The sequence below is a fragment of the Microplitis demolitor genome, chromosome 5 (assembly GCF_026212275.2).
Source record: "Microplitis demolitor isolate Queensland-Clemson2020A chromosome 5, iyMicDemo2.1a, whole genome shotgun sequence".
NCBI lineage: Eukaryota > Metazoa > Arthropoda > Insecta > Hymenoptera > Braconidae > Microplitis > Microplitis demolitor.
Genome location: NC_068549.1, coordinates 22,966,067 through 22,994,010, shown reverse-complemented (window position 1 = coordinate 22,994,010; position 27,944 = coordinate 22,966,067). Strand labels below are relative to the sequence as shown.

The following is a 27,944-nucleotide window of genomic DNA, read 5'->3' as shown; positions in this document are numbered from 1 at the left end:
TATGTACATTTTGGCTAATGGGAAAAATTCATATTTTATTACTCGAATAAATGTTTAATTTTCTCACTGCCAATTAGATTTTTTCTTGTTTACAAATTAAAATTTTTTCTTTTTAAAAGTAATGAAAAAAAAAAAAAAAAATTAGAACAGCAATCGAGCTTATGACCCAGGTCCGGAATCGAACCCATGACCTTCCGTTTCAAGTTTGACCTTAAAGTCAAACAGAACAAACATATTAAATTTAATTATCTGTTGAAAAAAAAAAAATATTTCAAGTCAATATTTGATAAAAAAAAAAAAAAAAAAAATAGTAAACATCCGGTAGTTAAAAAAATCTAAGCAATGAAATTAACGTCTATTTACTTTTGTTTGGTCCCTTTTCAAAAGTTTAACTTTCCTTGGAGGTAAAAAAATTTTCCAATTAAATTTCGAGTGTGATAATTGAACTGGCAGACATATTTATCAAAATAATAATTAAATATGAAATTTATAATTAAATAAAACGAGGACCTCGATTTATCAGTACAATTAAATTGACCTTGTAAATTTACCATACCGTCTTTTATGTATTTTATTATGTATTCTCTATGCATAGACGACAATTCTTCCTACACGGAACGTTTCTCGCCCGCGTGTCTCGTCCTCAAACTCAATCCTTTATTTTTTCATTTCTTTTGTTTGGTTTTTAATTCGTTTTTTTTTTTTTTTCTGTATTTCTTTTTTGACTTTGTCATAGTGGTTCTCGATCTCGGCGTCGTCGTTTGTCCATTCGACGATTCAACCTGAAGGCTTTTTGCCGACCTCGAGAATCAAGCAAGCAAAAGCCTTTGGTTGGTTGCTTTTGCCTCTAGACTAATATAATAGCAACCACGATGGATAAATTTTTAAAACCACTGGCACTCGCTGGCCCTGAGAATATATTTAATATCATTTTTTTTTTTTAAACCGAAGGAAACTATTTTAATTAAATCGTATTCGAAAAAAATTTTTTATTTTTAAATTTAAATAGTTTATTTTTTTTTATTTATTGAGGGTCGTATTCTTCACTTAATTTTACTATTCTAAATACTATTCCCATGAAAAAGCCATAAATATTCTAATTTCGCTGTTTTTGAACAGTAATTCAGAAAAAATTTAAAATTAAGCCTTTAAAAAAATATAAAGCGATATTTCTTTATGAAATTAAGGCTTGATTAGCTTCTAGTAATTTTTTTTAGTAACTCAGGAGTGTGTAGATGAGTTTAAAAAAAAAAAGGTTGAAAAAATACCAAAAATTATATTTTCCACAGCCAAAAGTATCAAGACCCATTAAAAAAATTTCGGTAGTGACTACAGACTTTCGTCCAGAAAAAAGGTTTTTTTAAGTCTTTTTTCAAAATTTTTTTTTAAAATCATATCTTTGTAGTCCTCGATTGATGAAAACAATAATTTAACCCCCATAAATATTATAATTTTTTTCCTAAATGCTAAAATTCAAACGAAACATAAAATTATGCGCTCGTATTTGGCTGCGAAATAAAAACTCGGGTCGTGGTGATTATTTTCAGCATACCAGCAGCGAAAACCTCCGAACAACATTATTACCCAGATTACAACCAAGAATACCGTCTATTTAGTTGTTAGCATTGTTCTGGTTGTAGTACGCGTTGTTATAAGTATTATAATACGCGTATCCGAAGGCGGACGGGCTTTGAACACATTATACATTAGCTCACAAAGAGCCCAGTGTGTGACGCGACAGGACTCGGTTCGGTCTCGGTCCACTTATCCTGGCGAGGTGAGCATGGAAACGTCCACCACTTTCAACCATCTCGAACCCACAAAGCCCCGCCATCTCCATCCACGCAAACCTTCAGAACTTCTCTATACTACTCCATATAATATCTGCTCGCCCGAACTAAGCCTCGAAAATTATTATTTTTTTTTATTATTCATTTTTTTATTCATTACCGGAGAAGCAAAACAACCAGTCCAACTACAAACATTTTTCGAACCCTATATTTAGCTTTGAATTTTTTTCAATGTATGAAACCAGCCAGCGAAAAAAAAAATATATAAACTGCCAAATGTGTAGGTAGACACTCGAAAAAACATATCCAAGTTTGCATAACAATACTCTCTCTATACTCGACTACACTTTTTAGTGTCGCATATGTATAATATCGATACCAATGGCAATACTATATATATATATATATATGTATGAGTGTATGGTAGTATGGGAGCACAAATGAAAATGAATTGTATACGTTCTTATACAGTAACATAACAGCTAAGTCGTAAAGACGGTATCGTTTTACATTACTTGCTTTTTTACTGCATCAGCTATCAGTACACAATACATATGTAATGGATATAAAATATAAAGTTAACTTGTGTTATATGTCCGAGTGGCGAAACTTTCTGGATCAGCATTTTTCGTTAGCTCTTATACTCGTTACTTAAACTTTTATTATTTTATTGGCATCAATTTAAGTTGTTGCAATCTGAATCGCTTACTAAATTTATAACAGACCTACTATTTCAATAATAACAATAATCATCATTATTATTATTATTATTATTATTATTATTATTATTATGAATATTTCAGAGGTTTCAAGTCGAATCTCTGGTAAAATTATAAAAAATCTATTAATTTTTAACACTGGACTTTGAATTTAAATTGTGTGTCAACTATGCGATTTACGGACAAAGTCACCTGATACTTTTTTTTCGGAAATTTAATTTCCTACAAAATTGTATTGGGGTATATTTGCTGTATTTTTGATAGTTTAGTCAGAATTTGTATTTTAAAATCGCTCCATTTTTAGTAAAGTTGAAATTTTGTTAATTAGAAACCGGGGACTTTAAATCGAAATTGCGAGGCATGGGTTAAAGATACGATAAAAATGTATAGGAACAAATTTATAAAAGATAAAATTTCCTAAAAAAAATTATTCTTTAAATTTTTTCATAGGCTCAATAGTTTTCAAGTTATTGGAATTTAAACTTTGGCTGTAAGCTTACAGAAATTTTTTTTTTTTTAATAATATATTTTATATTGATGAGTGACGAATATCTATATATATATATATATATATATATATATATATATATATATATATTAATAAGATGAAGCTTAGGTTATAGATATTTTTGGAAGTGTTATTTATATTTTAGATCATAGTGTAGTGTATTGATGTCAATGGCAATAAAGACGAGGAGATGAAGTCACGTACGAATGGACCACACCCACGTCACCCCGTTGTCTTTAGCCACTCCTCGGCAGCAATGATAACACTCAACTATTACCATGCTCTCGTGACAGTAACAATAAAAATGAAAATAAGCGTACCAGGGACAAATAATTGTCATTCTCGTCGGGTTTTATCGATTATCTCGGCCATTGTTGGAGACCTGCCACCTATTAGATGTCACATATATTTTAACTGATGCGCCGTTTTAAGCTAAAAATATTATGCTCTTCCTAGCCTCATATCCATACCTCCGATGTACGTCAATGCAGACTCAGCAGTCTCACAAACACCAGTCATTTTTTTTCAGATCAATTTACTTGATATTTAACCCGCAAACTCGACTCCGTACGTCCGTACAGTCTTATGTTCGAAGGTACGGAAACTCGATATCTCCCGAACTACGCGTTCAATCAAAAAAATTTTTTTTTGTCCAGCTTCTAAAAACCATCAACTGTAGCTCCGTAATAAATTAAATTTTTCAATGCAAATTAACAAAACGAAAAAAAATTATCATCCATACCGCGGAATTGGATGTCAAAATTTTTTTTATCCTTTGTAAAAAAATAAATAACGTGTTAATTTTTTATCTGTATTTACAAAGACACGTGTAGGTGTACTATAATTTTTACTGCAAGCTGTTTTTAGATTTTAGAGTTCTGAGTAGCGACGAAGGTCATTCTGTGCAGCAGTTAGGTGCCAAAAAGAGTCTGCTAAAAAATAAAATAAAAAAACATCAAAATAATTATAATAATTCACTAAAAGAAACATGTAATGAAAGAAAAAAAAAATAACAACAATAATAATAGACGAGTTTTGTGGGAACTGACATTAAATTCCAGCAGAACTCGAGCGCCCGGAAAATTAAATCCCCCAGCAAGTTTACGAACCTCTACTCTGGCATTCTACAATATCTGTATATAGATACTCTTCCTCTTAAACTCCCTCGCACTCTGCACTCGAAACTCGGCATCCTTCGCAATCTCTTTCGTTGGCTGCGTACTTGCACCGATCCCTCTTCTTCTACTCTATATCTACTTTGCTCAGTATCTGTGCACAGTAATACGTACATGCATTCATACATATATATCTATATATACGCTACTGTACTTCTCTCAGGTCTAACGGGAAAGTTCGTTGGAGCAAAATTTGTTGTAATTTCCCTCGCTGACGAAGACGATCTTCTATCCAACGTATAAGCCCATTCACATTAACTTTTCCACGTTTTTCTCAAAACGAATTGAGTTATTAAGCAGTTGATAATGTGCATGTATATTTATCATAAGATTTCAGCTGAAAAAAAGTAAAAGTTTTACAAAAAAGTAAAAGTTTGTCGTTAAATAATCAACAAATCGGCCATTAGAAATTTTCTACCTGCCGGTATTTTGCAAGAAAAGGTACTGGGGGAAATTAACCGTGACGAGACAGTACATCAGAGCAAACAAACTGCTAAATGTCAATAAAAAAATTAAAAGGTCTGCACCAAAACATACCCAAGCAAATATTAAACATCACGCAAATGGCGGAGCAGACAAAGACCGACATGGGTGCAATAAATATTTAGGTAAACTAATTGCCGGTTTATTTAAATTTCTCCTAATATTCGAGTGCGAGAAACGCGATCGGTATTTTATAGATGACCGTAAATTTTTATCTGTAAATAATTTATGGATTTTGTGCGATGCCCTTTCCCTTGGCTAATAAAAGTTTTCTGTAGCAGAGTCGTATCTGTATCTTAAACCTGTCATTGTTTCATTATTTTCACTGTAGTCCCTCGTCTCACGACCTACTTTCGCAAAACTTATCTCGATAGGTACAGCCGTTCAAGGACAGTAGGTCATTTTCACCAGGTATAAGTCAGAATAATATATATATATATATATATATATATTTTTAATTTTATTCTTTTGTTATACGGTTTGATACAAATTAATTTTTTAAAATTTGATAATGAAAAAAAAAAAATGGATTCGAGGTACAGATAAAAAATTCAAAATATCGATAAAATAATATAAAAAAAAAAAATAATATATGGGTGAATTATTATCATTGACCTTAGAAGACACGCGAGATAAGGTAGTAGTGCGAAACGATAAATCTTTTGTTCGCATTCAGCAGACTGCACTTCCGTAGGGTGTTAAGGTATAACTTGATGGCTGGTGAGTGGTTGTTTCGATTGGCCTGCCCTTCCGTTCTTTTCACTTTACCCACACATCCGCACATTTTTATTTATCTCATGTTAACTTTTCTTGCTTTCATTTATCGCACCCATAAACTTTCATTCCTTTTCTCTCTCGGTCCCTGATTTCCGGATGCCAGCCCACCCTGCACCCATTTAACATTTCCATACCCATATCCACAAGCGCATATCAGTTTCGTAAATAATATCATACATAAATTTATTCCCTTAATTATTTCACCTCCAATATTGTTTGGTGGACGTGACGATCCGACGAGCGAATCACGCCATGGCAATTCTCATTAACTATATTACCCACACACATTTGCTCAGACATATATGTATTGATATAAGTAGATATGTATACTAAGCATATACGAGGTCGCGTCGATGTTAATTATCATCCAGACTGAACAAAAGCCACGAGACCGGTCATCGTTGCTGATATAATTATTCAATTGCTATAATACGAAAAAATATAAAACCCAGATATTACGTGCCGATTACATCACAACTTGTTTTCAGTGCATCTGAGCCTCGACACATAAACAGCATTATGCATACAGGCATAAACATATACCTGTCAATCAGCAATCAACATTGTTTCCTCATTTAGCTCGGCCATTTTATTATTGTCATTATTTATGTTAAATAAATAAATGAATTTATCTCGGGAGATTTACAGCCGATATTAATGGCAACAGTAAGGTATGATATTTGATAAAATAAAATGTTAAAGAGCAGTCATGCATACATGAGTAGCATGCAGTAAATATCAGCCCTATTATATACAAGTAAATGCCCATGGTGAATATAGGATAGAGCACAAAGATAATCCGTTGGAACGCCAAGTGAAAGCGATGTTGGTTAAGCCCAACGTCCCACCACATGTACATACACTTTTACTTGATCTAAAATCTTTTCAACTACAATGATATTTATATATATATATATATATGTATATATCTCCGGTATCTCTCTTTACCACTCTCTACTCGACTGTACGCTGGTAACCGTCGTGGTAGTCCCTGGCATAGTTATCCGGGTGAGTTGAAAAGCGCGCCCGGATGAAAGGAATATTTACAATCTATATTTTTTATATTTTATAAATATAAACACTACGGCTATTTTACCACATACATTTTTTACCTAAATAGGAGAAGAGGGCAAGGCAAAATGGCTTCTCTGAGAAAAAATTTTGATAGTGGGTTTTTTTTTTTTTTTATTTAGAAATACTTTCTTTGTCCCCGAATAAGTTGGTATTGATATGACTCAGCCAATTAAAAAATTTTAATATTGGCTCTTTATAAAGATTCTGAGCCTATTTTGCCGCCATATTCATCAGTCTCAAAATAAAAAATAGCTTTTATAAAAAAATACTTGACCGGGATTCGAACCCTGGTCTTGTTCGTTGGTAACTATATTTGAAGTAACAATGACATTTATATGAATTATTGAATGAATTTTATTTAAAGAAGTTTGGCGGACAAAAAAGATGAAATAGGGTCCATTTTAAGAAGTAAAAGGCACACAAAGCTGGTATAGAAGTAGGGAACCTGTCAGACAAAGGGCTGGCATATGCTTGTCAAGCTGGTAAAGAATTCTCTGTTCCGAGGGTGTAGTGGCTCGTTGGGGCCTCATTGACCATCGGAAACGAAACTCGGTAAAAATGCACCCGAACCCACTAACAATCTCTACTCTCGGCTCACCAACACACACTGAAATATTCACCAATGGCTCTCGAGTTTCTCCCAACTCCCAACTGGCTCCGCTTTTAGTCTGTTCCATCCAGCCGTTTCGTCTGCCAACGATCATTTTCCCTTTACTTTACTTTACTTTGTGCTGAATGAGTAGACGTTGAGTTTTCGGCCCCTCACAAACAACCCATAGATGGAACCCTCACCGGCTCTCACATCACCCTCGTTCTCTATTCCGATACCCCCATAACAGTTTTCTTGTGATGTCGACCCTTGCCACTGCGATACGAATACGGGCTCCATTCCTGTCGTATTCGGGAATATACCTCCGAGCAAACCTCCAACAAAGATTCACTGTTAATGGCGTTTCTGACTTTCCTTTGGCCAACTTCAGCACATAGCACCCAGTCCAAACCAGATGACTCTTCACCTCAAACCATTTCTCTTAATAACAAACCTTAAACCTTAAAAACTTTCTTATTTCTCAGCTCCGTTCTTTATTCCTTTGTCTTGAGACCTGGGTATTTATACAACCAGCTGTAAATTTATATTACCAAAGCACCAAAACAGTATTTCATAAATTCATACTATCTGTCATCACCCAGACTCGTAAATAAATTTTTTTACCTGCGGTCTATAATTTTAAGACCAAAAAAACCTGTTTTCATTTTTCTATTCCTAATGCCATGAGTAGAGGGATAAAATTTTCTACATGAATTAAAATATCGATTTGGCAACAGTGCGACTGAATAAAGCGTGCGGGTGAGGGTCCCTAAGCTGAGTATGATATTGGATGCCCTCAACTCTGGGCGACGTCTAAATCACCCTCATTCGAACCGAGAGGATTCATCTTGGCATTCGGGGATGGAAAAAGAGATCGCGTCTGCTGGCTTGGTCCCTTCACCATTTGCCACCCACGTCGTTCTATGGATATCTATATACATATATACACTATGGGTTATTTGGTACGGCTCAAAAAAAGAGAAGATAATGCCGTAGGGAGTGGACGTAAAAAATTGAGCTTAGTATTGAACATCCAGCATCTAGCATTTAGTATTGAAGGAAACTCTAGTCCCCTGAAAATGCGGCTCCAAATATTTTCTTATTTTCGACCTGGTAGGTTACTCTAAATAGGCTTTTTTATGGGGGACATGACCCAGTTATATAGCAAGGTAATATAATTAAACTGTGTAGTGATATTTGAATAGGCAAGGCTGGTTTAAACTTGATGAAATCCGCTCGGAGGGATCGAGGTTAACGATAAGACCTTTATTTTAAGCGGACGTTATAAACTCATTAGAATATGGAACACCAGACAATGTACTTGAAGCTTTTTTAATGGCGTTACTAAAATTATTGTTATAAGTAAACCCATTGTCTTGCACTTCTTGTCTTGAAAAACTTTCTGATTTACTCCTGGTTTTACGTTTCTTGTCTCCAAAAGTAACTTTACTATTTTATCTAACAAACAGTGGATGTATGTAAATATATGCAGATTTATTGTTTACAACTAAGTGACAAAAATATTTTTTTTTTCGAGACTTAAAAAAACGATTATTCATTTTTTTCGTTTGAATTTCCTGCGAGACGTTGCCAGCTTGAGATCTTTTTTTTTATAATTTTGTGTACAGGTGAGGCTTAAAAAAGAAACGGAAAATACCTGAATGGAGTCTTTTCTGCCGAAAAAAAAATAATCGAGATACAATAGAAGTATTTCCGTGGCGTCTAAGGATTTTCGGCCGGAAAAAAGGCTCCTTTAGGTCTTTTTATAAAATTTTTTTTTTAAATCTTATCTACACAGTCCCTGGTTGATGAAAATAGTTATTTCAACCCTGTGAATAATTTTTATACTATTTATTGGATCTCTTTCTCATAAAAAATTTTCGAGTTTAATAAAAAAAATTAAAGTTTAAAATTTCCATAATTTGAAAACGTTCATGTGAATAAATCATGAAAAAAATTATATATTTCTGTTGAAAAGAAACTTTGAAATTAATTCAAAAGTTTGCCTTCATTACAATAACTTTTATAATCGTTTTTTCGTCAACTCATCGCTCGATATCACAACTTTATATATTTTATTTCTCGTCGACAAACATTAATATATAAAAAAAAGTTTAATCGTAAGTTGAACAGTAATAGTATCATAAAGAAGAAATAAGTGCAGGACAAAGAAACAGAAACTCATATAAAAATAAATATAACCAAAGCGCAAAAGGTCTAAATAAGTTTTATACTCAGGTAGACTCTAGAGTCTAGTCTGTTATAGAAAAAAATAAAAAAAATAATTTCTTTAATTTTCCATCCCCTTGAAAAAAGAAAGTTATACTCAGCTCCTTGTGCCTTACGGACACTTTCTATTCTTCCACCCACTCCCTCCCTCTCTAGCTCTCTCTGGCTGTCGCTCTCGCTTCTGTCGGTAATTTCGTGACAATGCCTATTCAACATACAAAAAAAATGTACGTATTTGTCATATATTAACATATATAATCTCATGTTACAAATCGTTTGTGTATCGGTAACTGGGACAAAAACATGCCGAGTTTAAGGAGCCCCGCATTTAAAATTAAACAATATAATTCACGTAAAGTCGATTACACATGTGTGAGCCATGTGTGTCAGTACGGTAGCCGTAGGAATTGACACGTAAAGTTTTGTTTGAGAATAAATAATATACTGAAGATAAGAAAAGAGGAAAAGGAAAAGGAAAGACTCAACGGGGAACCCAGTGTGGCATAATGGAGACGATGGAGACTCAAAAAAGGAGTAGAGTAGAGTAAGAAGGGGCAGGGGGAGGGGGAGGGGGTAAAGTGAGGTGAAGAGAGCTGACCTACTGTCGCAAGTGGCTCAGGGCCGTCGTTGTCCAAATCATTCCCCGCCCTCTGCCCTCTTCCCTACTCAAACTCTCTTTACTTCACTCTTCCTCTCAACTCTCTGGGTCCCCCTTACCCCAGATATGCCTCACCTTCTTGCCTTTCCTTGTCTTCATCCGGTATAAATATATATTTAATTATTAACTAGGTCTCAATCGGCTCCCGGGTATTCTAATGTCAACCTCTGCCCTCAATTAACTATCTCAAAATCAACGTTTACATTTTTTTTTATTACTTCACTTTGGACTTCATACTCTAATTGCCACATTTTTTATTTTTAAAACTTCCAGTGTCTCATTAAACTTTTATTTCATAAAAAAACTATTGACTCCATTTTTATGACTGAAATTTCAAACTCCAAAGTTGCAACCTCAGTCTCAGGGTTCAAAAATTTTTTTCCAATGCTCAATCAGAAGTCGAAGGTTCGAATCCCCATCTCGGGATTTTTTTCCAAATATGTGAAAATTTGACATCAGCATGTAATCAAAGACTTTCAGTAAACTACAGAGCACAGAGCTACGGAAAAAAAGGTGGTGTGCTTTCACCACCTTTTCATCAGTAGTTTTGTGGTGACTGTAAATATAAAAAATCTATATAAATGGTAGGCAGTTGTGCACTTTCGTTATTAGCTCCCGCCCACAAGATCCAGTATGTAGTCTGCAGTATGGACAAAGTGTAGGGTATAAAGTGAAAATCGAGTAGAGCGTCAGTAGAGCAGTTTGAACAGAGGTTTAGATTACAGTCAATAAGTAATACTAGTTACTGGTTACTATAGCTCTAGCTCGTATGATGAACATGTGTTTCTCATCGGCATGGTTTCCCGCGCAAACAGGGGAAACTTTCAAATGGTCTCTTTAGCGTACGCACTATTGCAATGCATTATGTACTAATGCTTGTTCGCTTGCTGGGATTACTCATACATACAAATGAAAAACAACAGTAGTTATAGTACTGGGTTTTTAAATAGCTTATTTACTGTGCACTGTGCTATGTACTGTGGTGCTGATGTAAAATGAAACGACTAATCAGAACGCGCTTTTCACTGCACGCCCATGTTCGCTTCACTTTCCATCTAGCGCACTTGATGTGCTGTGTATTCCAGTTTTACGATCAATTTCTAATGATCTCTGATGTTAATACCAGCAAAGGGGACAAAGTATCCTTATACTTTTTAAATATTTGCAATTTCACTTATTATTTATTTTCATGATCTAGGTCCTGATAAAAAAAATTTTTTTTTTTCAAATAAATATATTTAAACCCTGGAAAAAAATTTGATAGTCGAGTCTTTAAGGAAATTTTTTCATGCCATAAAATAACAGAATTTAAAAAAAAAAAATTTAATATTTATGACCTTGTTAAGCCTTTGAAAAAAATTTTTTTCAATGGAAGACCTTTTGATGCTAAAAAAAAAAAATTTTATAACCTGCCTAGTATTGAAACCTTAAAAAAAATTTTTGAAGTCATTGAAGCCTTAAAAAAAATTAATTTACACCATCGGAAATTAAAAAAAAACCAAAAAATAATTTAAATGAAAAATGTACGGTAATTATTTGAAGTGATTTAAAATTTCAACACGGCGATTTATTATTTTTATTTAAGAAATTTCTAATTTCTCTTGGTCGTAAAAAATATTCGAAAAATTAGTAACCCAACTTCCTGTCCTTGAGCCAGAAAGTTTAAAAATCAGGCATACGAACGGTGTCGTAAATTTGTGCTCCCATGCTTTGTCTTCAAATGTGTTACGCTTTCGAAATAATATTCGGTGCCTTTGATTCTAACGACACGTTAATAACTCAACCAAACAGCAAAAATAAAAATAATAAAAAATTATTTTAAAAATCGACGATTACTCTTTCAAAGAACAAGTAAAAGTTGCTTCTAAAAACTCGATATAAACTTTAGCATTTCTCTTTCTGGCTGTCCTTTCACTCCCCCAATAGTGTCACAACAAAAGTTTCGATTGCGTCCCATACACATTTAAATATTACTCCTATACAACCATTATTTAACTCAGCATCACCATCAATACCTTTTATTTAATTACTTATCATTACACCGCAGCTCAAGCTTTCTCTCAAAAATTATTCCCCTTAAAATATAAATTACAATCAACAAAATATTGCCATGCTCTTTAAAAAAATTTATTTTCAATCCAAAAAATAAATTTATTCAAAATTTTTATTCCCATCGCGGATAAAAAATTCCATTTCCTCATTCTTCAAATAAAATTTAAAAAATTCAACGTTAAGTATCTTCAGTTTATTCGTGATAATTGCGCAATCAAGCACAAACCGATTAAGTAATCGACGTGATAAAGAATGAAGAGAAAAAAAATAAAAATAAAAAAAAACCCACGCGTTCTAAGATTAATAGGCAGGAAAACTTGTAGCAATTTTATTATTTTTACCTTTTATAATTTATTATCCTGAATGCTGCACTACTTAGCTCTTTATTTTTCATTGTTACCTTTTTTTAAATTCGAGTTTAAATAAAAATAAATAATAATTATTATTTTAAATTGATGATTGGTTCCGACACGAGTGTACACCGAGTGACATCACTCGTCCTCGGCTTACGTAAAGATATTAAACGTATGTTTATACTTGAGTATATATAGTACAATTATTTATGTATATATATATATATATATGACTATTAAACACCAATGTAAAAATGACTAACGTTTGCGCCCGCGCGCTTTTATAATAGTGCAATCTATATATATATTTTTCTAAGTCGTATTTCCTAGCATAGGAAAAACGCAACCGATCTACTGGATCCAGTACCGACGCGTCTTTCTAACACCCGCGTGTTTCTAAGCCCGTTAATTTATCATTTTAATTGCAAGTAAAGAAAAAAGGTGGAGGTCAAAATTAAGTAATTAGCCTGGATGATAAGGAAAAGTATAAAACGTTATTAAATGTGCGCGCTGACATTGAGAGCGATGTTACTAAAAAACTCGATGAATTGTTTCAAGTCGCACAAGTACTTGGTCACGTCATTTTATCGGTAAGTAGTTTAATATTTACTGGAATTTCATGTAATATTTGCGCTGGAAATTGCTCTGAGTAATTTTGTTTTTAAATTTGAGAGCGACCGCGGGATTTAAAAATTACCTGACCTCGATATGATTTCGGAGCAACTTCCTGGAGTGGTCCGGGTCGCGAAGCCTAACGGACTTTAGTTAACAGTCGTATCGGAATTCACCGGCACACAATGCTCATGCGTGGGTAACCTAGCGGTTAAGTGGCTTAAAAATTATCTTGTTTTTTTTTTTTCTAAAAACATTTCCATAACATTGACTTGCTCTTTATTTCAGTGGAAAAAAATTAAAAATTCAAATTCTGCTAAAATAAATATTTTTTTAATTTAGTACTTGAAATTCCCGCTAGATGGCTTCTGGTGTAATTATTTTCGAATGCGCCCCGACTGCGGCAAGGGCTAAATTAATTTTTACCACACAATTTTCAAATAAAATTTATTTTCCCGCTTTTTTTTAAATTCAAATTTAAAAAAAAAATTCGGGAACGCAGTCGTATTTTGAGGTCGACTGGCCCTACACCTCATCTGTAAAAAAAAATTAAATTTTTTTCCATTGATTAAAATTACAAAAAAAAAATCAGACAGTAAAAATAAAAAAAAATAATTTATCTTATGAATAAAAACTAAAACAAATTTAAAATGGTAATTAATAACAAAAAAAGTTTGTTAAAGATTTTAGTGAGGTCAGCCAGGACAAGTAAATATAAAACTTAGCATCGAGGACATTCTGTATCACTTGATGCTATACTACTTTTATAAAATCTCCCTCTCTGTTCCTCTCACTCTTACTCACTAGTTACTCATGTGCCTCCGCTTACTTTATCGTTAGCTCATGCGCGTACATTTAATACAACAACTAAATAAAACGTAGTGTGCTCTTGACAAGGAAAAATAAAATAAATGTTAATCCTATGACGCGTAACCTCTCGTATGACCTCCACTGCTTCCGGCTCGCCCTCTCTTGAATATCATCATTATTATTAAACAATTCTTTTAAATTGATGACGAAACTTAAATATTTGAATTTTAAATGCCAAGAAAATTTTTCACTAAAAAATTCTTCATTTTTTTTTTTTTTTACTCAACGGACATGTAATTATATTTTGGGCTGGCATTTTAAGGGAGGTTTATCCCTAAAACCCTAGAGACTCGAAAAGTAGAGACTACAGAACATGAAGTAGAGAGTAGAGAGTAGAGACTCAGTTTGCCGTTGACTATAACGAGTAGGGAGAAGAAGAAGGGGGCAAAGAGTTTGTTAGAAGGAAATGGGAAGCAGAAGTTGGGTGAATTTATAGCATAACTGCAAAGGGGGATTCTGAATCTGCACAAGTCAGAATAGAAGGAGAATAAACTAAAGAGGGAGAGAGAAATAAAGAACGATAAGAGGAGTGAGTAGAGGGAATAAAGCTGCACGGCATTGATCCGAGGGGTAGACATTCGCGTGAAAGCTCTACCCCATCAGCATCCAGAAGCGAACAGGATGTCGAGGGTACCAGGTATTTTCATTAGCCGAAAGCTTCAAGGGAACGAAATCCTCATTCTTTCCCTTGAGCTATTTTTTTTTGTTCAACGAATTCATAAAAAGACAATCTTTCCCATAAAAAATTTTATACTTTTCAGACTGTATTTATTTTTAGACTCATTTGTAGTCTGTTTAAAAAAAAAATATAGAAATTGGTATCGTTAAATATTTAAGTTTATAAAGAACAGAAATAAACGATCAAGTCAGAGTCGTCCTATAGTCGTCTTATAGAAAACCGCAAGGTAGACTGATAAAGGGCTTTAAATATTCAGGCTTTACTGTCTGAAGAAAATAAAGTACTTAAAGTTTTTTTTGTTTGTCGAAACAGGGAGAATAAGATAGATTTGTGTATAAATAAACACGATTGGGGAATAAGAGCCTCCGAGGAAATCTCGCGAACTGGAAAAATTTTAAACCCCACTTTAGACTTTTTCGCTGTCAAACTACTCCCGGAGGTCTTGTTGGGCTATTTTATAAGCAGAGTAATTTTGTGTTTTAATAAACAATTCGAATAGAATTTAAAAAAAAAAAAATTGACCAGTATCATCGGAGTTTTTATTTAAATCAAGAATTAAAAAGACAAATATTGAAAAGGAAAGGAAGAATTATAATTTTGAATTTAAATTTTTAAAAAATCGGTCGGTTAACTAAACCTGATTAAAACAGTATGACAATAACAATAAATAAAAATTAATGGAGTCTATTCACCGTGCGAGTGTCCTATGAAGCACTTGAGACTCCTCCGCCTTGACCGAGTTGAGCATAATCCGTATCGGATCTCTTCCATCTTGACTTTGACCCTATTATATTAACGCGACCGTTATGACGAGCGTATTTATATGCCCTGTGTCTACCTATCAATTAATAATAACAAACAATAATCAACTTCCATTGAAAATTAAATTTAAAACCCGAACCCCGGTTCCTAAAACTCAAGACTTAACCGCGACACCAAAATAAAATTAAACCGAATGTTTAAATATTATTTTTTGGCCCTCAATTTTGTAAATTAGACTTTAATGCATCGTGATACGAAACGATGCCAAGTTTACGTGAATAAATAATTGCCGTTTAAAAGTGTCATGTGTCGTTTTAAAGTCTCATTAATTTATTGGTTGTTTTAAAATGGAGCGACTATTTGTTGATTGTTGACAAATAAAATATCAATGTCGCTATTGATAGAAGATTATTTTTTATTCAAGTTATCAATTATTTTTATTATTTAATATTTATTACGACGCTCACAAAAAGCTTCTTTTTGGTGAAAAAGTACCTGGGGAAGTAGATTTTTTCTTTTTTAAATAAAAAGAACACGCCGGTTCAAAGTTCATTTTTCAATACGATCGCGGTTTTTTTTAAATATCTCATTAAATATGCAGCTTAGAGGAAAAAGTCATAGGAACAATTTTGTAGGAAATTAAATTCTTGACAAAAAAGGTCATATTCATTTTTTTAATAAAATGGATATTTATGAAGATATTTTAAAAAAACGTTTTTAGATCTTGTCAATTAAGCATTTTAGTAACGTTTTTTTTTAAATATCTTCATAAATATCCATGTTATAAAAAAAATGAACATGACCTTTTTTATCAAGAATTTAATTTCCTACAAAATTGTTCCTCTGACTTTTTCCTCTAATCTGCATATTTAATGAGATATTTTAAAAAAAAACCGCGGTCGTATCGAAAAATGAACTTTGAACTGAGAAAATTTAATTTTTAACGAAAATTTTAATATACATATATGTAATGTAAAATTGATTACGTTACAAAAAATATTTATCACATTGTCCTCTTTATGTATATGTAAGATGTAAGCCGCGAGTTTATTGAGCAGCGGGAGGATAAAAAAATTATGAGGTTGCATTAAAATTATTAAAGCTCTGAAAACTTTCTCGATAATAAAAATACACACATATATATTATTAAATTTATTGCTTACAATATTTATGTTTGGATGTGGGTTGAAGAAGGAAAGGGAGGAGGATATGGATTATTTTTTGTGTATTTCCGTGAATGGTTTTATCTGAAGATGATAACTCAGGAGTAATTACCTCGAGAGGACTCGAAAACGGTAATTAGTTTTGTAACGGGATGACTGCACAAAAATTATAATACCTGGTTCTGTGTCTGTAAATTTACAGCCGCTGGACTGAAATATTGTCCGGCTGTATTATAATTAAAAAAATTATGATGTGTACAGATACACTGTTGAAGATTTTTTTGCTTTGCAAGATATGTTTTCTCGGACAAACTTTATGTCAAGTTTATTCATTCATGTATTCATTTTCTGTTACGTCCTGCGACTTTAATCAGGGATTCATTAATTTCAGTTAATGAGAGAGATAAATGTTTTTTTCTTGTAATCTGATGGAAATAAATTGCTGAAGAAAAGTAAATTATTTTTAATTAACTCGTTTAATATTTTTAATGGGTCATTTATTAAATTTACAAGTCATAGTAATTTTATTCATTAATCGAATAATGTTTAGAAGAAATAGGAAAAAAATATATGAAATACAGCAAAAGCTTTTCCGAAGTGTCTAAGGATTTTCGGCCGGAAAACTTCTTTCCTTGGGTTTTTTTGCACAGATTTTTTTTTAAATCATATCTACACATCCCCTGATTGATGAAAATAATTGTCCCATTGAAAAAAAAATTCAAAATTACGTTTTTCTGCCCAAAAATTGTTGAACAAAAATGAAATTAATCCGTAAAATGAATCAATAGCTTAAAAAAAAAGTAAAAATGAATGACAGTGTCAGGAAAATAACAACAGTTAAATCCGTGAGAAGTAACATCTCTGAAAATAAAATTCTAACAGAGATTGCATACTTTTCCGTGAGTAATTTGCAATTGGCAAGGTGTGCATTGAGCTTCCCACTGACAACCACACCGAAGCTCAGCAGCAAAAGTGCGAGTGAGTTGGGGAAAATATTCGGGCGAGTGAGCCAGAGTCAGAGCATGAGCCAGAGCAGAACGGAGCGAGATATATCGACCAGCAGCAAGAACAGAGAGCCAGCTCACGGAATAGAACGAGGCAGGCAACCAGCCATCCACGAGCACAGCCGTTCTATCCCGTGACCTGACCTCGTCTGAACCCTCCATTCCACCAGCCAGTCAGTTCGCCCTAACACAATCACCTCCACGTAACCTCGTACACCCTCCTACACCCTCGTCACTCTTCCTCCCTCGTCTCCCTCTCTCCCCTCGTTCTTCTCCATCCCCATCTTCCTCTCAGCTCCTATCCTTGTACTCTCATCTGGTCCTATCGGATCCTATATAATACCTACCACTCGACATTTCCAACGCTTCCCAGTCCTACTACATACTCATAGATATACATATATATTTATATATATAATAGTTTAGTTCTATACAATATTAACGTTCTAAGTGGAACAAAGTTCTAAATGACAAATGTCTCTTTATTTTTTACAGCATTAAACTTTAAACTAAATCTATGAACATTATTATTATTTATTTTAAAAATAATTGAGAGATAAAATTGTAGAGGAAGAGGAAGTAAATTTAGAGATAAAATTAAATTGCCGGTAAATGTTTGAAATTTTCGGATGTTCGGGTTATTTTTTTTTTTTTTTAGTATTTTAAAGTGAGTCAATATATGTATACACATAAATTTTCCTCATGGTATCCTTCATTGGAAAGCTTTTGTTGAGGATAGTTTGGAATTAGTTAGCCGCAAGCCGTCGACGTGAAACCGCAGCATGTATGCCCTGTATACTATCAGAAAAGCATTTTCATGGAAAAGTGATCTTTCACATTTTAACTCACATTCACATATTCAGACTCACGCACACTGCAACGCACACATTGAAATCCATGATAATATCACAATAAAATTATCATTTTAAAAAAAAATTTTCACCAAAGTTCTAATTTAAATAACTTGCAAACTATTGAATCTACAAAAAAATTCAAAGAATCAATTTTTTTAGATAATTTTATCCTCTATAAATTTATTCCTATACTTTTTTATCGTATCTCTCATCTATAACTCATGATTTACGTTTAAAGTATCCAGTGTATAATTTAGTAAAATCCAACTCCATTAATAATGGAGCAACTTTTAAATACGAATTCTGACTAAACTATCAAAAATACAGCAAATACACCTTAATACAATTTTATAGGAAATTTAATTCTCTAAAAAAAAGTATCAGGTGACTTTTTTTCTAAATTCAATATTTTAGACAGAATTTCAATTTTTGATTATTAAAAAAAATATTTTTTCAATTTTAGCAATAAATTTATTTTCAATCATTATATATATATATATATATATATATATATATATATATATATATATATATATATATATATATAAAATGAAAGTTGTAACATTTTAATAAAATAAAATGTGTAGGGAATGACGCCGCGGGTATTATTTTTCCAATTGAGATTGTCTCAGTACTCGCCTCTGCAATGTACTTACGTATATACATTTGTATATACATTTATATGTACTGTAGACTGGTATTACGTAGAGCAATATTCCATTGGGTAAAGAGTGAGTCGTATTGAGAACAAAATGAAAGAGAAAGAAAAAAGTTTAGCGGTATCGTGGCAGTAGCAGTAGTCATACTAGCTTACATATATACATATATACATATATATGTATATAAATATATAAGGGAAGGGCATTGGCACATTCACCCTTTCTCTACTTCACTTTGGCCGCAGATGCTTGGACTCAACCCACCACCGACACTCTTACATTCGGCGCGGTGGCGCAACCCACCTTCGCGTCGAGTAAATAGGCTTTAGAAAGCACGTGTGCAATAAAAAAAAAAATAATATCTCCGTCTACTTGCTAAATAACCTATACCAACTATTTCACATTTATTTATTTTTTATTTTTAAATTACATATTCACTATTTCAAAATTAACCGCTCCATTTTCGTCGAGCCGAGCACTGACACTCACTGTCCTACAATTAACTCCGTATTTAAATTTTTATACCATCTCCATTCTACAGTAAATTCAATAGACACTGATATCAATGCAAGAGAAAACACTTGAAATTATAAATTTAAGGATTTAAATTGAGTGAGAGTTTACTGCAGACAACTAAATGACGTAACCAAATGAATTAATTCTGTTCGAACAGCCGGCGTTTTAGACTCGAGAAAGTTACGTGACCTGATGTAGTTGATTCTACACTTATATATACATACATACATATTTATATAAATTTGTGTAGCTCAGAAAGCAGTCGAGAAATTAAAACTATCGAGTAGTTTTCTCAATTACTAAATAATAATTGTATAATAAATACAGTTTCTATTAAATTTAAATTAATTAGGCCTTTAAATAATTCAAACTTTTAATTTTTTCCCGCGAATTTTAAATTTTAATTTCCGAGTCTAATTATCGGAATTAATTTAAAAAAAAAACTGGTGACAAGGTGTCAGCTGGTTTACTTTAAATGAAATATAAATTGTGCAGACATATATTCATATAAAAGTATATAATAGAGTTTAAGTATGATATCTATAGATATTAGACTAAAAGCCTCGTAAGTTGTTTGATGCAAGGACGAGTTCGTTAAACAAGACAGAAGGTCATGTATTATGTTTGAAGGCATGTCATACATTACTTGTTAGCGTTTATGAAAAGACGCGCCGTCCTCTCAATGTGACGCTAATAATTGCTAACTTTTTTTTACTAAAAAAAAAAAAAAATAGTTTTATCTGTTTATCCCCCAAACTTATGTCTGCACATCCTTGCATTAAAAAAATCCCCCTTTGCTTTCATATCACCGCCGGCAATAGCACACACGCCAACGCTCGCACGTGCGCACGCACGTGCTTACTACTCGTTATTGCATATATTTAGTTAAATTAATTCCTTATATACTTTTATTGTTAATATTTTTTTTAATTATTTTTATTATTACTGTCAGTAAAAATAATTTTTTTGTCTTTTTTTTTTTTTTCAATTTTTTTTTTATGGGAAAAAATAGGGAGGGCAGAAGACAAAGAGTTTAATTTCCTACTATTCGTAGAGGTCCGTCCCTGGTTGGAGGACCACCGTCAGCCGTTTGTGTCCGCGACACGAGGTCGCGTGTTCTCGCGGGTGCGGGAGTGAGAGAACCAGATAAGAGAAGTACCGACAGCTTGGGGGCGGGCTCTCCCCACAACGAAGAGACCCGAGAAGCTCCGAGGCTGGGCAAACCTCGCGAGTTCCGCGGCCAGGGGTGGGGATAACCGGTGAGACCGTCGGTCGGTTCTCAGTAGTGGCACTACCGAGGTCGGAGTCGGAGTCGAGACTCGTGATCCACCGGGTGATCAACACAGTCCGCGAGCCGCTTCCCTGAGAGCGTGTTAGTAATTTATTAATTTTAAAATTGCCCAACAAACGCGCACGTTGTTGAGTGTGCAAATTGCCCCACACCGTTGACAATTAAATATATAAATGATAGTTGGATAATAAAATATATATATACATATATACATATATATATATTTTAAAATCGTAATGCGAGGTCGTTAATCGACGCTCGGAAGTGACGTGTTACGTTTCTTTGTGCTCGCCTCGGGTCTTCTTATGTTATCAAAGAGTCAGTTTTTTTAATCCTGATTACACTAGATACTCTAAGACTCATTTTAATTGCAAGTGATGGTGTAGTGCCACTGGATATTTCTTAAACACAACAATAATATATTTTAATGTTCAAGTAAATTGGAGTTGGAGTTTTAAAGTTGAAGGAGTTTTATATTTGGTGACAAGGGTGTTGTATTATGTTAAACAACTCGGCTCTAGGTGGCCGCGAATTATTAATAATTACAATAATACGTGCGCATGTGTCCAGTGGGATTTTATAATAAACTTCTTGACACCTCTCTGGATACTTTGACGGTGCCTACATCTGGACTGTCTCATGTCAGAATGGCGCTGGCGCGGTACGTATGTTCACATATGATGACTAATACATAGATCCATGTGTGTGTGTATGTACTTGTGTGTGCAACCCTGAACAACCCCAACCCTTGAAGAGAGACAGACAGAGATGAGGTCATAACGTCCCTCGGTTTTTATGCCTCTGAAACCGTGAGTGACAATTAAGGTCGAGTGCGATCGAGTTCAATCGGGGGCACTACTCACTACTTATAACATATATATGTTTATGTGTATGTGATGTAAATGTATGTTGCTCAGGGTTTACTCTGGATGATTTTACTTAGATGTGTTGCGAATTGCTTTTGCTTCGAAAATAATTATCGGCCGCGATTTTAAAACCCGGATCGACCTCTTTGTAACCTCAAGCCCGTTATTTACGGTTTAACTGACACTTGAGAATATCTTTGCTTCTCAAATGCTCCAAATCATTTTATATATATATATAGTATTTTTAGAAAATCAATTTAAACGTTTAGTGATAAGAAAAATTAATAAGAAATTTGAAAATTTATTTATTTAAAGCCGCGTTTTTAATTAAAAAAATTGAATTTTTTTTTATTTTTTCTACTCCAATTTCTAAAAAATAAATCCAGTAATAAATGATTGTCGTAAAAAATTTCCATTTGTATTACAATTAAAATAAAAAAATAAAAAAGTTGTATTTTTAAAAAATGAAAAAAAAAATACTTAGTACTTAAAAAATTTATTTATTGTTTTCAAATGAATGAAAAAAAAAAATAAAATCTTTAAAAAATATATTTATTATTTATTTATATAAATTCGCGTCATTTTTAATTTTCCGTCTACTCGAATTTCAAAATAATAAATTATCGTCATAAAAAATTTTTCCATTTGTACTTCAGTCCAGGTTAAAAATATATACACATTAATCATGCAATGACAAAGAAAAATATTTAATGTTATTATTTAATGATAAACCGTATTGTTCATCTTTGTTCTCATATTTCCTGATTACACATGATTAATTTAAATAAAATGTTTATAAAACGATTAAATATATATTAAACGCTTCAAATTTCGATCAGTCGGTCCCAGTAGCTGAGTATAATATAAAAAATATATATATATATATCTTTTATCATTAATTACTTTTACTATTAATCGTTTGAAATCACGTGGCATGGTCGCGTTTATCCGAGGCCGTGTCGCGTTTCAGATCCAGCATTTTATCCACGTGCAACATTTATAACTTTTTTCTATCGGTTAATTAAAGTATTTAAATTTATGTAGTCACCTTGACGTTATCTTTATCGGCAGTGTATTGATTATCGAACAAAGCAAATTAAATATTATCGATAAGAGGAATCAATTGAGTATCAATATTTAAAAACCCGAGCGGGGAATTTAAAAACGATAACCGGGCGTCCTTTGTCCACCGGACGCAGCTGTCTGAAAAATATCATGACCTTCTTGCTCTCTTTAAATTAACTCCGACTTTTTTAGTCCCAATTGTGGTTCAATAAAATAATACACACTCGTAAACCCGAGATGGAGATGCCAAGGAGATGAAAATGTGAAAGTAAATCGATCGATTGATGCTAATGTAATGTAACGAAGCTAGTGAGAGGAGAAAACAGTAAAGTAGAATAGAGTAGAAAAGGGGGTGAAGGTGGGGAAACAAGAGAGAGGGTGAGGTGTCCTCGCTCGCGGCAACCTTCGTTTCAAGGGTACAGGGCCGTCCATCCGATCTCATCCTATAAATCTCCCTTCATTTCTTTTATTTATTTCCATCCCCTCTCCTCCCTCTTCTCTGTTAGAAAAATTTTTTACGTCACAAATAAATAATTATAAACTTACTTTTTTATTACCGTTTACTAATTTAATGTCATCCCGGAAGTTTTCTGTTACGTAATTGACAGAGTATTAAAAAATATTTATTGCTTTTTTATTTGAAAAAAAAAAAAAAAAAAAAATTTTAACCGAGACTGAGATTCGAACTTCGTTTCGTTTTCAAATCTTAATTTACTCCAATTTTTCATATATTTTATAACAAAAAAAAAAACTTATAAATTCCCTGTAATTATATAAATTTTTAGAATTAAAAAAACCCCTCAAGATTCTCAGCGGGCAAGTCACGTCGACATTTTATTTCTTCTGCCTCATTCTTTCTAACTTACAGTCCTATTATTCTTATTGTTATTATTATTATTTATACTTTTTATCTGAACGTTCTCGTCCCCAACGAAATGTAACCGCTTAGTGCGTGTACAAGAATAAGGTAGAGCCCATCGGGGCCAGTAACCCTGAGGACGTGGGATACCGGACGACCTTGGGACTCACGGCCAATTCGCGAGCGTCTCCGTCGACGTGATCGTCTTCTTACAGCCATCCGACTTTTATTTACAATCTCACTCATTTAATTTTTTAGACCAACATAACCCATACCGCGGATCCGCGAGTTTTTACTCAACAACTTTTTAACCAAAAATTTTTACAGTAAACCAGAAATATTTATGTACAGTACAGATATTACATTACACATAACTGCGCACATCTCATCAGGACATTTGTTATCATGGTGACGAGACGTAGACTTCCCGCTGGTTTAATAATCTTCAATGTTGTTTACAAAGACACTGATTAATTAAGAAAACTACGTAGTATCCTTTACTGTATTATCGGTACCTAATTTTTATTTATTTTTTTATTTTTTTTTTTTTTAACTCCATCACTATCGCGATAAGACAAAATTTTTTAAATATTCATGGCATTACCATATTATTATTATTTATTATCTATTATTATTATCAGCCTTTATTTTTAATCAGTCATCAATTGAGCTTACATCGATAAGATATCGATTATTTATTTTTTCAAATTAAAAAAAAAATATTTTTTCTGAATTGAGAAAAAAAAAGATTTTTTTTTTTGTCATAAAATATTTTTTTAAAAAAAAAGAAAAAGGTCAACTATACAAGGACATGTTAATCTACAAATAACATATGCAACCTCAATGACTTTAAGGCACTTAAATATTTTTATGTACATATTTAAGAATAACTAATTTATCAGATGAAAAAAGTAAATTATAAAACAATAATAATAATAATAACAATACATATGTATGTGTGTATGTATGTATGTATAATAAATAATGAACAAGAGCACTTTATTAAAACGAATGTTAGTGAACAAGGTCTCCATTGTCCCCCAATGACGATAAATAATAAATCGTATGAGTTGTAAAGCGTCGACGTCAGAGATTACGGCAAACAAGGGAGAGAATCGGTATCACGGTTAAACTTTTGTCGAGACTGACTAATAGCCGATTTATTGCCCATTATCCATTCACTTATCGACCCGCAATAGCCAATGTGCATTACAAATCTGCGGAGATTATTAACAAAAGGACTTTTTTTTTTTTTTTTCATAACTCTTATCGATATTGATGCGGATTCAATGACAAATAAAGACGAGAGTTAAATTATCGACGTAGTCACCGGAAACCGGCTTACTCATATCTACATACTTTTATATATATTTGTATATGTGTGGGTGTGTTGGTATATCGCGATAATAAAGGACGTATCGGGAATACCGGGCCGGCGTTGGGCGGACAAACTGGAGGGTAATAGTTGGATAATGTTAAACTCGATACATTGATCGGCTGGAATCGATTATCTTTCTCACTTGCTCACCCGCGAGTTATACTCTCCCTCGAGCACGATCCAACACGCGAGTGCACTCGAGCTTCGTCGCTCGATTTATACCCCTGTCTACTTTATCCTGATTTATCCAAGACTAATCTCTTCACGTTCACTTTACTCTCGCGGAATACTAAACATATATGTATCGTTCATTTTGGAAAAAAATTAAAAAAAATTTTTTTTTATCAGACAAAAATACCAGAGCGGGAATCGAACCGCCGACCTTCAGTTTCCGTTAACTCTTCACTATTTTACTGTCAATACAACCATCATTATCATTTATTTCGCCCAAATATATGAAGAAATAAAAATAGGAATTAAATTTAATAAAAAAAAAAAAAAATCCATGGAATCAAACAGCCGACCTTTGGTTTACTGTCGGCGATCACCAAATTTAGTAATTAATTTATCAATCACCAATTGATAAGTGAACTATTGATTGGTCATTGTTATAGATATAATTTTCGGTACTTAAAATATATGACTTAGATAAATTTAATGGAATATAATAAAATATAAACGGTGGTTCGAAGCTCAGGCTCGTGGTGCCCTTGAAGAGAGTTAGCCTTTGTCTTATCACACTTGCCTCGACAAAGCCAATACAACTAGCCTTGACTCTCTACTGGTGCTACGAAGAAATAACCAGCGTCAGGCTTAATACCCCGTGTTTATACTGACTTTCCTGCAAAACTCGGCCCCAGTTTAATACATGTGTACAATACTTGCACGCTAAACTATAAATATTAAAAAAAAAAAAAAAATATGAATAATAATAATAATAATTACTGTAAAAAAATGTAGTAATAACCGATAAGGTTAACCAATCACGTTCAACCAGCTAAGCCAATTGCACCTTATCAATTTTTTATCGAATTTTAAAATATAATAATCCTTGAACATAATTATTTTTAATTTAAAAAATACAAAACGTTTGTTAATTTTAATGAAATTATTTTTTAGTAATTTAACAAAAACATTTATTTATCAGATAAAAAATAAAAATGTTATTTAATTGTGACGGGAGATAAAACAGACAATGTGAAGTGGAATGGACGTTAATGTAATATTTAACAACGAGACCGAGGATGAGGATGGGATGGAATGGAAATGGGGGTGGGGGTGGGGGTGGGAATGAAGAGGAATATTCCCCAAGTTGATTTGGCAAGCCCATGCCGATGCATAACTATAATTACCAGAGGTTTAATCGGCTGTTTCTGCACTCCAGCCAGTTTTCACTCGACTTCCTCGTTTTCACCAGCCCGTTCTACTTTCCCTTTAACATTCGGTCTAGTCACCTCCACAAACTCCTATTGCTTTTTATATTTATGTTAATTAAACTTAATCATCATTTAATTAAATATTAGAAAATTTTTTTTTTCATAAATTTTTTAATTTTTTAGATTTTATTTCAATTATCCAAAGACTTACATATTTTAAAAGTCTCTAGAACTTTTATTACACATATATATGTAAATGTATATATGTATATATGTATATATATATATGGATTGTAACTACTCTTTGAAATTCTCACACTCTCCCTGAATGTATGAAATAATCTTTAAACTAGTGGGTGGGCACAAGTGAAAGTCGTCACGATTTTATTGCAATGCAATAAATTTTTAAAAATATATATATATATATACATATATATTTAAATATTTCAAAAAATTTATTTCAATAATTTTTTTTTTTTTTTCAATTAAAAAAAAAATATTAAAATGATAAATTAATGATAAATGAGGTTGAATATCAATTAGCAAGAAAAGTAAAAAAAAAAAATAACAAGAAGTTAACAAAAAAGATATGAAATTACAGAGAATAATTATTGTAACATGATAGAAGTTTTAAAACAATTATTTAACATCTGTGTAAATATTTCTTGGTATTCTCATTACTTATCCCCTCCACTAAAATACTTAACTGTCTGTTGATTAGTTTGTAATATTTAGTGTTAAGTATTAGTACACGACATGGAATGGTGATGGTAGTATAGTTAGTCTAGTGTTTCTTATCACCGGTAACAGTCGACTGGGCAACAAATCAGTTAAAATTAAAACTCAAACCGAAAACTTGAGATTTAACTTTCGGTACGCGAGAGCTAAAAACGTTCATAAATAAGGAGACATTATCTAGGGTGCACTAGCTAGTGAGTAAGTAAATTGTGTATTCCGGTGATGGTATAGTTGTGTGCTGGGGACGAGTTATTTCCTGGTTCTTGCGCACCAGAGCTTCGTCGTAGTCGGGTAGACCAGTCGATATGACCTCTACGCTAGACATTTATAACAACAAAATACAACTTTTTCAACCTTTTTATCCGAGTTAAACTTTGTTCTTATATATATATATATATATATATATATATATAGATTTTTTGTCCAGTAGTTTAAATAAAAGTTTGCGGTGGAAATAAAAACCGGGAAGGGCGAGCGCGGGGAAAGGGACCGATGCGGGCAAGGTGGGGGGAAGGGGAGGCAGTGAAAAGTTATAAAATGAGAAAGTGAATGATGTAAAATTAGTATTGTAGTAGTTTGTACGTAAGTCCGATGACCCTAAGGGGCTAATGCACTCCCTGACACTACTCTAGTGATTGTAGTTGTTGTTTCCGCCTGCATAGTATAGGAGACACGTGACTGGAACCTCAATCTTATCTACTTCATTCATTTTATCTAATTTACATCTTTTTTTTACTTTATAAACTTTTTAGTATACATTGTTAATGGATTATTGATTTATTTTATATATTTATTTTTACTCAACCCAAAGCTCAGATAACCCACTAAAATTCAACAACATTTTT

The 27,944-nt window shown here is 32.8% G+C and overlaps 1 protein-coding gene and 1 long non-coding RNA gene across 6 annotated transcripts in view; one reads left to right on the top strand and one right to left on the bottom strand.

Annotated features, from left to right (window-relative positions):
- Positions 1-27,944, top strand: part of LOC103570787 (protein roadkill) — a 57,896-nt gene that overhangs the window by 22,955 nt on the left and 6,997 nt on the right. Inside the window, exon 1 of one of the 5 annotated variants that reach the window (XM_008548652.3) lies at positions 12,764-12,997. The exons of 1 other annotated variant lie outside the window; for it this stretch is intronic. In XM_008548652.3, coding sequence (XP_008546874.1) covers positions 12,909-12,997 — 89 coding nt within the window. In that variant the 5' untranslated portion in view covers positions 12,764-12,908. Of the gene's footprint in view, positions 1-12,763; positions 12,998-20,826; positions 21,479-27,117; positions 27,298-27,944 lie in introns of those variants that run through there. 3 more of the 5 variants (XM_008548650.1, XM_008548654.3, XM_053739716.1) reach the window with 3 other exon arrangements.
- Positions 3,861-12,530, bottom strand: LOC103570788 (uncharacterized). The gene is made up of 3 exons (XR_001345215.1): positions 12,396-12,530; positions 4,127-4,529; positions 3,861-3,949 (listed from the first exon to the last, which is right to left on the bottom strand). It is a non-coding gene; the product is annotated as an uncharacterized LOC103570788 (long non-coding RNA).